Source organism: Lissotriton vulgaris, chromosome 2_1 (assembly GCF_964263255.1).
Source record: "Lissotriton vulgaris chromosome 2_1, aLisVul1.2, whole genome shotgun sequence".
Lineage (NCBI taxonomy): Eukaryota > Metazoa > Chordata > Amphibia > Caudata > Salamandridae > Lissotriton > Lissotriton vulgaris.
Genome location: NC_141687.1, coordinates 369,947,854 through 369,960,746, shown reverse-complemented (window position 1 = coordinate 369,960,746; position 12,893 = coordinate 369,947,854). Strand labels below are relative to the sequence as shown.

General features: G+C 43.3%; 1 protein-coding gene across 1 annotated transcript in view; it reads left to right on the top strand.

Annotated features, from left to right (window-relative positions):
* The window catches only part of KIF12 (kinesin family member 12), a 496,125-nt gene that overhangs the window by 308,448 nt on the left and 174,784 nt on the right, over positions 1-12,893 (top strand). Inside the window, exons 12-14 of the mRNA XM_086955175.1 lie at positions 100-191; positions 1,209-1,359; positions 2,295-2,413. Of these exons, the coding sequence (XP_086811301.1) occupies positions 100-191; positions 1,209-1,359; positions 2,295-2,413 (362 nt within the window). The remainder of the gene's footprint in view (positions 1-99; positions 192-1,208; positions 1,360-2,294; positions 2,414-12,893) is intronic.

Genomic DNA, 12,893 nt, shown 5'->3' with positions numbered 1-12,893 from the left:
CCCTACATTATTATTCCCCCCCATCCCTACCTATGCCTTTCAGTGCGTGGATCTAATCTCCTCTATCTTGCTTTTATACTCTATTTTGACCTGTTTAAGGAATGAGGAACCGCCAGAATTCGGCCCACATGTTGAACGAGTCGTCTAGTCGGAGCCATGCCCTGCTGACCGTCTCCATCCGCAGTGAGGCTGTGAGTATTCCACGCATAGGCTTTTTGGAGTAAGGCCGACAGCATTACTGCTGGAGGCATGTCTGCTGCCAGGCTGTGAGTATCCCAGGTGTAAGAATGCATCGAGTAAGGGTGGGACCATACCAGCTCCTGTCCTAGAATTGAGATTGAGACATGGTGTATCCCATTCCCTCACTTACTCTGACGTTTCTGCAGTGAGGTTGTGACTATTCTAGGTGGAGAAATGTCTGTAGTAAGGCTCTGAGTAAATCAGTGTATGAATTTTTGCAGTGAGACTGTCAGTATCCCAGGTGTTGAAATGTATGCGCTAAGACTGTGGCTCTACCAGGCGAATGGGTGCATTTTGAGGGTGGCGCGGTGGCACTTCACCCCTTCACTTCACTGGATTCCCCCCTCCCCCCCCACCACCTGGTGATGGCAGAGGGAAATTAAAATCTAATTTAATTTAAATAAAAATATAATTCAAATACAAATAAACATTTAGAAGTTAAACTTTAATAATATATTTTTTACTTAAAGCTTGTTCAGCACTGTTACTTTGGAAGTCCTAGTTGTATGTGACTGGGAGTGGTTGTTTGATTAAAGATACATATTCTTTTGCTTAGTAATTTAAATTTATTTTCCTTAAAATTCCCCATTACTTTCTTTAGAGTAAACTCTGCTCCTGTGGTGGAGATCTCCACAAATCACAGAAATATCAATAATAGTAGCTTTTTGATCATACATCTGATTGCAGGACTCTCCAGACGCTCATTTGAGATATTAGAGACAGAGAAGTATTTCATAACCCACTTGTAGCTGCGCATATATAGTGTGAAGCTTAGAGGTGCAAGAGAAACATAGTCACATTTTGCCCATGATAGAAAGGTAGATGCAAAATATAGGATTAGGGTATTACATAGCAAAACGCTGAAAATAGGAGTCAAGGAGAACCCCATCTGTACATACAGACATTGCACTGTTTGTGTGTGTGCAAGCCTCATTCTCTTCCTGTGTTTGCTCCTCACCCTGGTGCAGCCAGACCCCCTGAACAGCTCCTGCTTCATTACCAAACACGGCAAGCTGTGCTTTGTGGACCTGGCTGGCAGTGAGAAGGTGAAGCACACGGGTTCCACCGGAGAACTCATGGTGGAAGCCAACAGCATCAACCGCAGCCTGCTGGCATTAGGTAAGTATCTGAGGGCCTCCTGGGACTCGACTGGCATCTATGGAACCCTCTCCGACAGCATGAGGTCCAGCCTGCAGCCATCAGGTGGGTACATTATGTACAGCAGCTTCCTGGCATGAGATACGTACTGATAAACCCTCATCAACACCAACAACCCCAGCCAGGTGGTATCAGCTCCCTCTGCCCTTCTGGGCTGTCACTGCCCCTAAAATGAGCCGGTGTACAGATCTACACAGGTAGCGCGGGGCTTCCGGCATGGCCCAGCTCTGGTGCTAACCCCTTCCCTGTCGGGCACTACAAATTGGAGACCCTGAAATCTACACATGCCCACCCGTTGGTATGCATTGAGCTTTACTCCGCCATCCGGGGCACTCACTGAATGAGCCTGTGGGCAGACGCAGAACACAACATATGCTAACTTGTTGCCGTTGAGCTTTTTGCCCACTTCAACATTCATTCATGAAGCATGCACGCTGACGCAGCTCTATTGCCATTCTGCATTAGAAATGCGCCAGCAGCCCCCGTCGCACCTTTCACACGTGCACAGATGTAATTGGTATCTATTTGTTTCCATAGATCTTTGTGCACTCCCAATGACCTCCATCCCAGCACTGCCATCACTTTTTCAGGCCATCCATAACTCATTATTCCTCTTCCTGTTCACCCTGACAGCCTGCTGTTATACCCAAATTATGCCTAGCCCCATCACGCTTCCAGTTCACCAAGAGCAACTTGTTACCTTAACAACCATTCACGTACTTTTGCCCTCCACACTTGTGAACACGTTAATTGTCCTCCATCTGTTCCCCTCTTTATGTATATGTTATGCTCTTTCATGTTGCTGGTGACCTTCTGTGCTCTTCGCAAGTCTACATCACTTTCAGCACAGCTCACTCCCAGTGTAACTCAATGTTCTGTGTTGTGTTTCCCCACAGGTCACTGCATCTCTCTACTGGTTGACTCCAAGAAGAAACCCAACCACATCCCCTATAGGGACAGCAACCTGACCCGGCTCCTGGCCGACTCCTTGGGGGGATCCGGAGTCACCTTAATGGTAACAGCCAATGGCATGCACGTTTCTGCTCAGCCACCCATCAGACAAACTTCATTTTGCATTTTTTCAGCCAACCCTGAAATAGCCTCTTCGGAGCATGATCCACACAAGAGTCCTTGGCAGTAGATATGTGCTATGTGATATATCTTGGAAGGTGAGAGGAGAAGTTATTAATACTAAAGTATACATGTTACTGCAGTCAACTCTAAATGGAAGAACAAGAGTACATGCAGCCCAAGTCTACTCACCCTGATAGAGGTATCCATGGTTGACCCTAATCTCTGAATCGAATATTGCATTTATTCTTGAAGCACCTGCAAATATTGTGAAAAACAGAAGTTAAGTTTGTCTTTATTCCAGGGTTCAACCTTTTCCTAGATGCATTCTGGGATGAAACCATGGTGTGCTTGTCACCCAGCCCTACAATTTCCTCAAAATCTAGAACTCTATTTCTTTACCTCTCTCCTCAAATGAAATGCTGGACTAGCCACGGTTGGACCTCTTCTTCTTCCCTATGTGGGTAATTAGTGGCCTTGTTCTGTTTGATGTACAGGTGACCTGGCCCTCTGGGAACTGGTGGTGACATGATCCTGTAAGATTATAGTCCTTGTGGAGAGCATGAGCAGAGTGGGCCTGTGTTAAGGGTTTAGTCTTGTGACGCGTGGTGTTTGCTTTGTGTTATGTAGGAATGCTTCTCATTCGTGGCCTGGTCCTTGTGTGAGGTAGTGGTAGCTTGATTCTCTGTGGCTTGCTGCTGACTTAAGGCTGCATGGGTCGCTGCGGGCTCGGTCCTCCATGGGTATCATCGCCATGGCTTCATCTGAGCCAGTGGTTAGCTGATGAACGAACCTACTCCACTCTTAATAGGTGGTTGAAGTAGCTTGGGGCTTGTGCAATGTTCAGGTCCAAAAGAATGGGCGGGCCCAACTACAACTGCCTCTTGAGCCCTTTCTCTTGTCACAATTACTGTGTTTTCCCATACAGAGGTCAAATGTCAGTCTAATCTTCTGACAAATGCTGTGTTTTCTTTTTACATGGAGACTAGTGTTTACTTTTCTTTCTGTTATTGGAAAGTGTGAGGATATTGTAAATTGAACTATGTGACAATCTTGCCAGCGTGAAAGGAAAGGCTGTGGTATGTACTTTTCTTCTAGAACACAGCAAACTTTAAATACCTATAAATGAAGTGTACAAATTTTTCAATAGAAATAAACAGAATAGCACAAATGAAGCACTTTTTTATAATTCTGAAGTATGATGGAAACAAAGACTTTAATAGGATCAAAACAAACCGAGACCCTTTATTTGATGTTGCACAATGGAAAATATTTGTTGGAACCCGATTTCAAAACAATATCATTTGTGCAATATATATAATTTTATAAGTAAAACTGCATGTTTTTGCAAATTTAGTGATTATTTCAATAGAAAATGTGTATTTTCTAAATGACAGGTGCTACCTCACCATGTTTTAGTAATATATATGTACCAGGGTGCTCCTAAACACACTCCAGCTAGATACTACTCCCTTGCCACTCTCCTGATGAGTGGACTTTGTTTGTGACACTTGTTCTTTGTGTGATGCTTAGAGTTTTCAGAATCCCTATGATTTCAATGATGTAACATTGGTGGCAGTACCCCCCCGCCCCGGTCTGAAACATGCTCCAGCACCACTGCCTACTAGGGCCACAATGAGCTGTTACAGCCCTGGGACTGGGAGATTGCTGTTAGCCCCGTCCGATCCCCTCAGCTGCCGGAATCAGACTATGAGCCGCAGAATCCACTAAAGCACCTGCAGTGGCACAGCGAAGGCCTCATTGTACGGTCACTGAATGGCCAAGCACTGCATATGCGCACTTTTGTAAATACAGAGTGCGCCATTCAGCTCTGGCTGCCTTCCCCCCAACAGAGGTCAAAGAAGCCATACCCAGGCGGATGCATGACTTCTTCAGACAAAATAGTCGCAGTAATCATATCACTGCCTTCAACCTGGCAGGTGGAGGGGCATTTGCTGGCAGTTGGTAAACATAAACATACTTAGGACATAGTGTTGCAACTGGGAAAACAAATTATTTAAGGGTTGTTTGTTTAATGGTATGATAAAAAAAATGCATGGGCAACTTTTAAACAACTAACTTGTCCCTATTAAAATCAAAAGTAGGAATGGGTAATATTCTGAGACCTTTGGAAACTGGCCAGAATATCAGAAAACAGGATGTTGTCTCCAGAGCAAGATACTGAGGGGGTGGGGGAACACGAGTATCTGTTATACCCATTACTGCAGTAGAGATAGGCGAGCCAACAATTTAACAGGCAGGGCCAAGGCAAGGATCTGTGGTGGCTCTAAGGGCCTGTCTTGGCTCCAAGAGCCCAGGCATGAGCTCAGCCAGGGGAACATTTGACATTGAAATAGTGCAACAAAAATCATGTAAAAATATAGATAAATTGTCTCCAAAATTTTGGAAAGTATGGGGCATATTATCAAGGAACGGCGTTAAAATTATCGCCGCTTTAGCAGCAGGAAACTGCCGCTAAAACGGCGATAATGGGCTTGATAATATGCCGTGGAGAATTCCAATAGAAGCCCATGTTAATACCAGAACATGGTCTTCTATTGAAATTCTCAAGGGCATATTATCAAGCCCATTATCGCTGCTTTAGCGGCAGTTTCCGGCCGCTAAAGCGGCAATAATTTTAACACCGTTTCTTGATAATATGCCCCTATATTTCTTTAACAAATATTTCACCCTATTACACCAGATTATATCACTACATTGAGAGGCATTTTTAAAGTGATTTCTTTTAAACATGAACTTGAAAACATTCATGCCCCCTTGCCCCATCCCAAAGACGATTCCGTTAGCGAACTAAGGGGCAAGTCAGCTGTCATGTGTGCCCTACATTTGGACTCTTCTTATTTTACACGGAAAAACATTATAGACTCTTATAGAGATCTTTGTACATCATACATTCTCATGTATTTCAAGGTTTCCTCATATGTAATAAAAAAAATTACGCAGCATGGTAAAATAAATAATTGGCTATGATCACACAATTTGGTCATGTGACCAAGCCTGGACGGATCTGGTTTTCTGGTTTCATATTGTGTAATTCAGCCACTAGATTGGTATCTTTTACTCTCTCCTGTTTGAAAAAAAGTATAATGCTTTGAGGTTCGTTCTTGGAGCATGAGGTTAGAGTGTGGGCAGCAGGCAAGAGTTGCATGAACGCTTAGCTCATTATGGGCTTGAGAGCTTAAGAGGACCTTGACTGAACCAGAGCCTTGAATCTAGCTTGAGCCTTCAGTGAAACATACACCTCCGTCCTCCATACTTTACTCAGGGCCTCAAATAGTGCTCCTATGAGTTTGATAAGCGTTTTGTATGTGAGCATATCTTAGCAGCTTGCAATGCTGCTGGACAGCATGTACTTGTGCTATGTGAGGGGAACTTACACTGCTGCTAAATGCTGCACATTGGATGTGTGTTTACACACAGGCTTGGACTGCGGCAGCAGATGCTGTTCATGTTCAGGGCATGCAAGGGAAGCTTGCATTGTTTCAGCCAAGATTGGTACGTGTTCTATGGGTGTAAATGAAGTGGGTACTCCTGCCTGGTGGTGTACCTGTTTTGTGCATTGAAATCCTGTTAAACAAGCCAAGCTTGCACTAAAACACACCCAGTGCTGTGCCTTATATTTGTACCATGTCTGAAATGCTGCTTATTCGTTGTGTCTAAGTGAGGCGTAAAATGGTGCTGCCCAATTGCATACTTGCTCCATGTCTTTTAAAGAAGCTTCCATTGGCCTTGCATTGCCACACTTGTTTCATGTATTTAAGGGAATATAGTGATGCTCTTGACCAGGGCTGCATGTCCTATGTTCCCATGAGGCACAGGTTCAAGACTGATTTGCAAATGGCCATGTCTGAACCGGGGTGGCTTGGTGAGCAAAATCACGATGGATTAAACCCAGATCTGTGAATGGGGGTGAATGTTTGGCCATTGTGCAACATTCCGTCCATCATCTTGTGTGTTTTGCGGTTCACCCTATGTGGGAAGGGTATGCCCAGACGTGGGTCCTGTGCTCACTACACCACTGGAGTCAAGCTATCCTGGGTGAGGATGGCTGATAGCCAGACACCAGTCCTAGGATGCTTGATTCCGGTCCAGGGAAGACATGCTTGGCAGTTTGGTCTGGACTGTTCCCATGGGCTGTATGATGTTACAACGTGTGTTATTACAACGCATGCTGTTACATCGCATTCGTCACAATGACTGCGATGGTACCATGCTTTGCCTTTACAACGTAAGTCTTTACATCGACTTGCGCTAGGTGGCATGCTAACATTAGAAAAGTGTAATTTACTATTCCAACTCCAGTCCACTCATCAGTAGGGAAAGTGTTGGGATAGTAAACTACACTATTTTTAATGTTAGCACGCCATTTAACGCAAGTCGTTGTAAAGACTTGCGTTGTAATGGCATAGCGTGGTTACATCTTTGCGGTGTACTGACCGCGTTGTTAAGGATGTTTCCCTTCCCATGAGGCGCAGGGTCAAGACTGATTTGAATATGGCCATGTCTGAACTGGGGTGGCTTGGTTAGCAAAATACCGATGGATTAAACCCAGATCTGTGACTGGGGGTGAACGTTTGCCCATTGTGCAACATTCCGTCCATCATCTTGTGTGTTTTGCTGTTCATCCTATGTGGGAAGGGTACGCCCAGACGTGATTCCTGTGCTCACTACACCACTGGAGTCAAGCTATCCTGGCTGAAGATGGCTGATAGCCAGAAACCAGTCCTAGGATGCTTGATTCTGGTCCAGGGAAGACATGGCTTGGCAGTTCGGTCTGGACTGTTCCCATAAGACACAGGGTCACGACTGATTTGCATATGGCTGGGTCCAAACTGAGGTGACGTAGAGGGCAAAAGAACAATGGATTTAACCCAGATCATTTGACTGGGGAGAATGTTTGTATTGTCAGCATTCTGTTAATCATCCCTTTCTGTTTTGCTGTTCACCCTATGTGGGAAGGGTATGCCCAGATGTGGGTCCCATGCACACTACGCTACTGGAGTCAAGCCATCCTGGCTGAAGACGGCTGATAGCCAGAAACCAGTCCTAGGATGCTTGATTCCGGTCCAGGGAAGACATGGCTTGGCAGTTCGGTCTGGACTGTTCCCATGAGACACAGGTTCAAGACTGATTTGCATATGGCCATGTCTGAACTTGGGTGGCTTAGTGAGCAAAATAACAATGGATTAAACCCAGATCTGTGACTGGGGGTGAATGTTTTACCATTGTGCAACATTCCGTCCATCATCTTGTGTGTTATGCATGAGAGCCAAGGACCTGCTACGTTTCTGCACCCTATGCTCTATTTTTTCTGTGTTTTAGGTCTCACTGAAAAGGTTGGTTTAGCTTCCCTACCAGCCACATGTTTTCCCAAAATAATGCATATTCTTGCTCATGAAAAATGCCTGATTGGTAAGCCCACAGCAGACAGTGTAATTCACACATTGGTTTGACCCTTCAGAACAGCAGACATACAATTGGCCTGTTGATCAGCCTTGTTCAGCCGTTGTCTTTGTTGGTAATATTTGACCCTGTCTTGTTGACAGCTGTTAGTCTTTAGGATATCAAGCAGTCTAAGTAACAGTTCTTTGCTTGCTTACTCTGTGTTACTCTGTATCCAGGGGAGTTCGACCACGGGCGATATTTCCCTTAGTTAATCTCTCAACAGCTCACCTGCAACGGTTGTATGATGACCCATCGCAAATACTCGCATCGCATGCCTTCACATCGCAAAGAATACACTGCATGTGCGGTTACATTTTGATTAATCACAGCGCATACCATCACGTTGCATTTGTATTGGCATGCATGTAAAAGTCCGTAACATCGCATACAGACACCCCGCATGGCATGATTGACATAGCAATTTTTGTCGTATGCGCATTTCCCTTCACCCGACCCTAAACCCTAAACCTTGCACCAGTACCCTACAATATTGGCACGCTAACCCTCCCTTAAACCCTAGCCCTAAACAGCAATACAAGCCTACACTCCGACCTCAACCCTAAAGCCTAATCTCCAAAGGTGAAAACAGCCCCTATACTGTAAGTAGCCCTAAGCCCTAATGTAACCCGAATCCAACACCCATTATGTAAGTAGTCCTAGTAGCCCTAACGCCACCCCAAAACAGCACCCATTATGTAAGTAGCCCTAGTAGCCCTAACGCCACCCCAAAACAGCACCCATTTTCTAAGTAGCCCTAGTAGCCCTAACGCCACCCCAAACCAGCACCCATTCTCTAAGTAGCCCTAGTAGCCCTAACACCCTGCCCAAAACTGCACCCATTTTCTAACTAGCCCTAGCAGCCCTAACGCCAACCTAAAACAGCACCCATTTCGAAACTTGCCCCAGTAGCCTACCGCAACCCGAAAACAGCACCCATTCTACAAGTAGCCCTAATCCCCCACCTGAAAACAGCACCTATACTGCAACTACCCCTAAGCCCTAACACAACCCCTAAAGAACACCTCCTTACTTGTGTCGTCGTTGTTCCCACGTTGTCTCCCTACCTTCTGTGTTCCCCTGGAGGCCGTGCGTTGTGAATGCATGCGTTCTCAATGCGCATTCGACTCAATGGCGTGCGTAGACAACGCACGCGTCGTACCGTCACGTGCGATGTTGTTGCACGCGATGTAAACGCATGCGCTGTACTGCATGCGATAAGCTGGTTGTTTCCCACCTGCAACGGCAGTCTAGTGCTATTTGAGTGATGAGAGTAACAGCAGCTCCTTTACCATTGCTACTGGACCACAGTTTTCTTACGAAGGCATCATTGCTGCAACCTTCAAACTATGCCCCCTCTTTTAAAAGGAATTCTGCATACTCTATCATGTTTTACAGTTCCAAGATGAAAGACCAAGTGTGAAGCTTTACTTTTTGATTTTGTTTGTTGAAGCACAGGCCCTCCATATTTAGTTGACATATTTTTTTATTCGTTTTTTCTTTTTTTATTTTAGCAAATGCTTGCACTACAAAGAAAATCACCACCATCTGCTTTAGAATTCAAGTGGATTTTTTTAAATGTGAAGGCTCTTCCCTTCTATAATTGACAAAGATCAAGCTTGCATAGTGCGGGAAATGAGATTTTGATATCAATTTATGATCAATTTAATAACTTATCTCATTCGAAAATTTTGGACCGGTTTTTATCTGTCATTGAGTAAAAGACAAACCCCGCATAGGTTAGATAAACCCCATAAACTGACGCCACTCTAAAGAACCACTTACAACTGATAAAGTTTTGAAAGTTTTATATAAAAGTCAAATTTAAATGCGAATACAATCCTCTCAGGATAAATCTCAATAAGTATACAAAAGAATACAAAATCAATTCGAGAATCAGCAATTTCAAAGCTTCGATATGGAGTGGTTCCTTTGCGTCATCTACAGAAAGAGAAAAGTATCAAGTTAAATCTGTCCCTACTCTGTACTACGTGACATCCCTACTTCGCAAGTTCCTAACCTAAAAAGGTGTCAGCAGTTTGACACCCAAAGAAGTTCAAACTCTCTTAGCCTCTAAAGGTAACTTAAGTTTAAGAAGCAGTACCCTCTCTGCCTACCCATCCGCTCTCTAAGGGTCCTCGGCCTACTGCTCTCTTGCGCTCTGATCTCTCTCAGCGCATCTGTTCAATTCATCTACTCTGAGCTCTCTATGATGGCCTCTGCTCGGAGCTGTTCGCTTTCGCCTTCCCTATCTTCTCCCCGGGGTGCTGTCCCTAAAATACACAATCACAGTGTGGGTGGAACGCCCCTTCGACGCCCACCACGGACTTTCCCCGTGAGGTCATCTTCTAGCTTTTTCCTTGCTTCGTCTCTTTCGCCGTCCATTAAGTTGACCTTTCTCCTTAGACGTCATCTTCGTCTTCTTGCTGGTGACTTCGTTCAACATTACAATTGACACCTTCAGATCATAAGTCAATAACCTCAGCAGAACTTTAATCTTTATAGTTATGTATATAACCTTTCTTGGTCCTGTGAATGGACTTCTCAAAACAACTCTCAAATTCCAAGTACTTCTTATCACGTTTAGGCAATAAACCTTGTCCGGCATTGTCACCTTAAATCTAGCAAGCACTAGACTCCTTGGCTCGCACGTTCACATCAAGGCTATTCACGACTCCTGTGAGCCCACTAAATTACAAACAGCGGACTACACTCCTGCGAACCCTTGGTCAGTCAGGTTAAAATCACAAATGACCTAAACCCTTCTAACATTTCTTACAAGAAGCCTTCTACACAGTATAACCTTTAACACACATTTATATATATATTCGTATTTAGCAAATCCTTTACGAATAAGTGAATATATTGTACATATAAATTACATAGAGTATAACTTTATATTCTCATTTGTTACATCGCCGTATATGTTCTCTGCACATTTCTCCATGTTATATTTCACGCGGTTTCTCCATTTAAAGTTAAACACGTACATGAATTCTACTTTGTAAGTTCTACATTTCGTAAGCATTTCTACAATTCTCTACATTAGCCCACTACGTATACGGCCTTCTAAATCTAATGCATGTTCTAAAGTGAATACAGTTACATTTCCTATATTACTTTGATTACATCGGTTAACTTTATGCTATAAGTGTCAACTTCACGTTACAACTCCTATGTTTATGCGATATGCTTGTAAGTATGGCTCGCATATATGTTTTATTCAAATTGCGCTCTCTCAGTTCCCCCCTTTGATGACTTCTGGGAGTCATCACTAAATGCAATTTGAATAGCACCCTTACACAGAACTAGTTACAACATTCCCTCTTTTCATCGTTTCGAGAGCTCTTAAACTTTTGTACTGTTGATCTTGTAAAGCAGCTAATCTCCTTTCTTGTTCTCTCATTGATCGTTGTAACTGGTTCGACCTATACCATTTATACAATTTCACGAAACCTAACATTGTAATTATGCAAATTAATACTATCAATACAGGTTTTAATATATACCACACTATGCTTTTACCAAGGTTGGCAAACCAATTTCCAACCTTTCCTACTCCATGACCTACTTTTTCCCAAACATTTATTTTTGATAAATCTTCGATCTCTTGATGAATCTGTGTAATGTTGCTTATGACTTTCTCAAGTGGTTTTGAATTATCAGGAATATAAGTACAACATTCCTGAACCTTCAAAGCCTTACAAACTCCGCCTTCTTTTGCTAGCAGTACATCTAAAGCAAGTCGGTTCTGAAGAACCATTGCTCTAATCGACTGCATCTCTCCTTCTACTAACATTAATGACCTTGCAGTGCTTGCAGACAATCTATCTACAACTGTAGCTAGTCTCCTGATCTTAACATCGTTAAGTATTAAACCTAACATAGGAAACATCGCTCCAAATACATCTCCAACTACTTCTGCATCTCCTACTTCCCTTTTCGCTCTCATCGAAGCCTTTCCTTCTATTATCGCTAAATCCTTGGCATGATATATTTTGGGGAAGACAATTGCCAAGTAACACGAACCATACCAATTGTCAGGTAGTTTTACGTAGGCATTTCTTCCACATACAAAATACACATTCGGAATAGCTTGCATCCCTTTCATGAAATCTTTCGTATAGTACTCTAATCTAAAAGCATGTTCGCAATTTACTTCACCTACAAATACACTCTCATAATACGTCTTGCTTCGAGTTAAACATAACTTCCCTTTCTGCATTCTATCCAAAGCTATTGGACCATTGCTACCTTTCCTTTTATGTGCCTTCTCTTCTTCGGTCCAATCCGTCTTCCACTGTCCTGACATTTTCAGAATCTTCTGCCTTCTGTACCGGTCATCTACTTGTCCTATAAACTTTTTCTCAACCTCTGACACTTTGCAAGTTAGATTATTTCTGCGTGCGTATGATGTATCTAGTGTATCCCATGGAAGGAAGAATTTGGCTAATCTATCCTCCTTTTTGTAATAGTCCCACTTATTCATTTGCTTATAATTCGGAACTTCAGGCAGTACCGAATCATAATTTGAAAAGTAGTACTCGAATCCTTCCCTACCATAAAATATACTAAGCAGTAAACTACATGTTATCCCATAAGTCAGTGGGAGATGATGATATCTAATGCCTTCATCTACAGAAGCCGGCAATTGCATACATACATAGCATTCTTTGGCCTCCATGGCATCGATATACTCATATAACAGTTTGGCATATGCATTTGACCTAAAGTTTCCCTGTGACTCGTCTACATGTAATCTACGAGCTTCATTTGCCAGTAACGCCTTTTCACGTATTTCATTGCTCTCCTCCTTCTTCTCCAAAAGAGCAGGTCTCAAAGTCGTTACAGGCTTTACATCTGCTGTTTCTTTATCGGTTTCATGTCCTATTATGTATGATATTGTCACTACTGTAATTATGAGAAAATTACTACTGCTATTAGTGTACCTACTATGCATC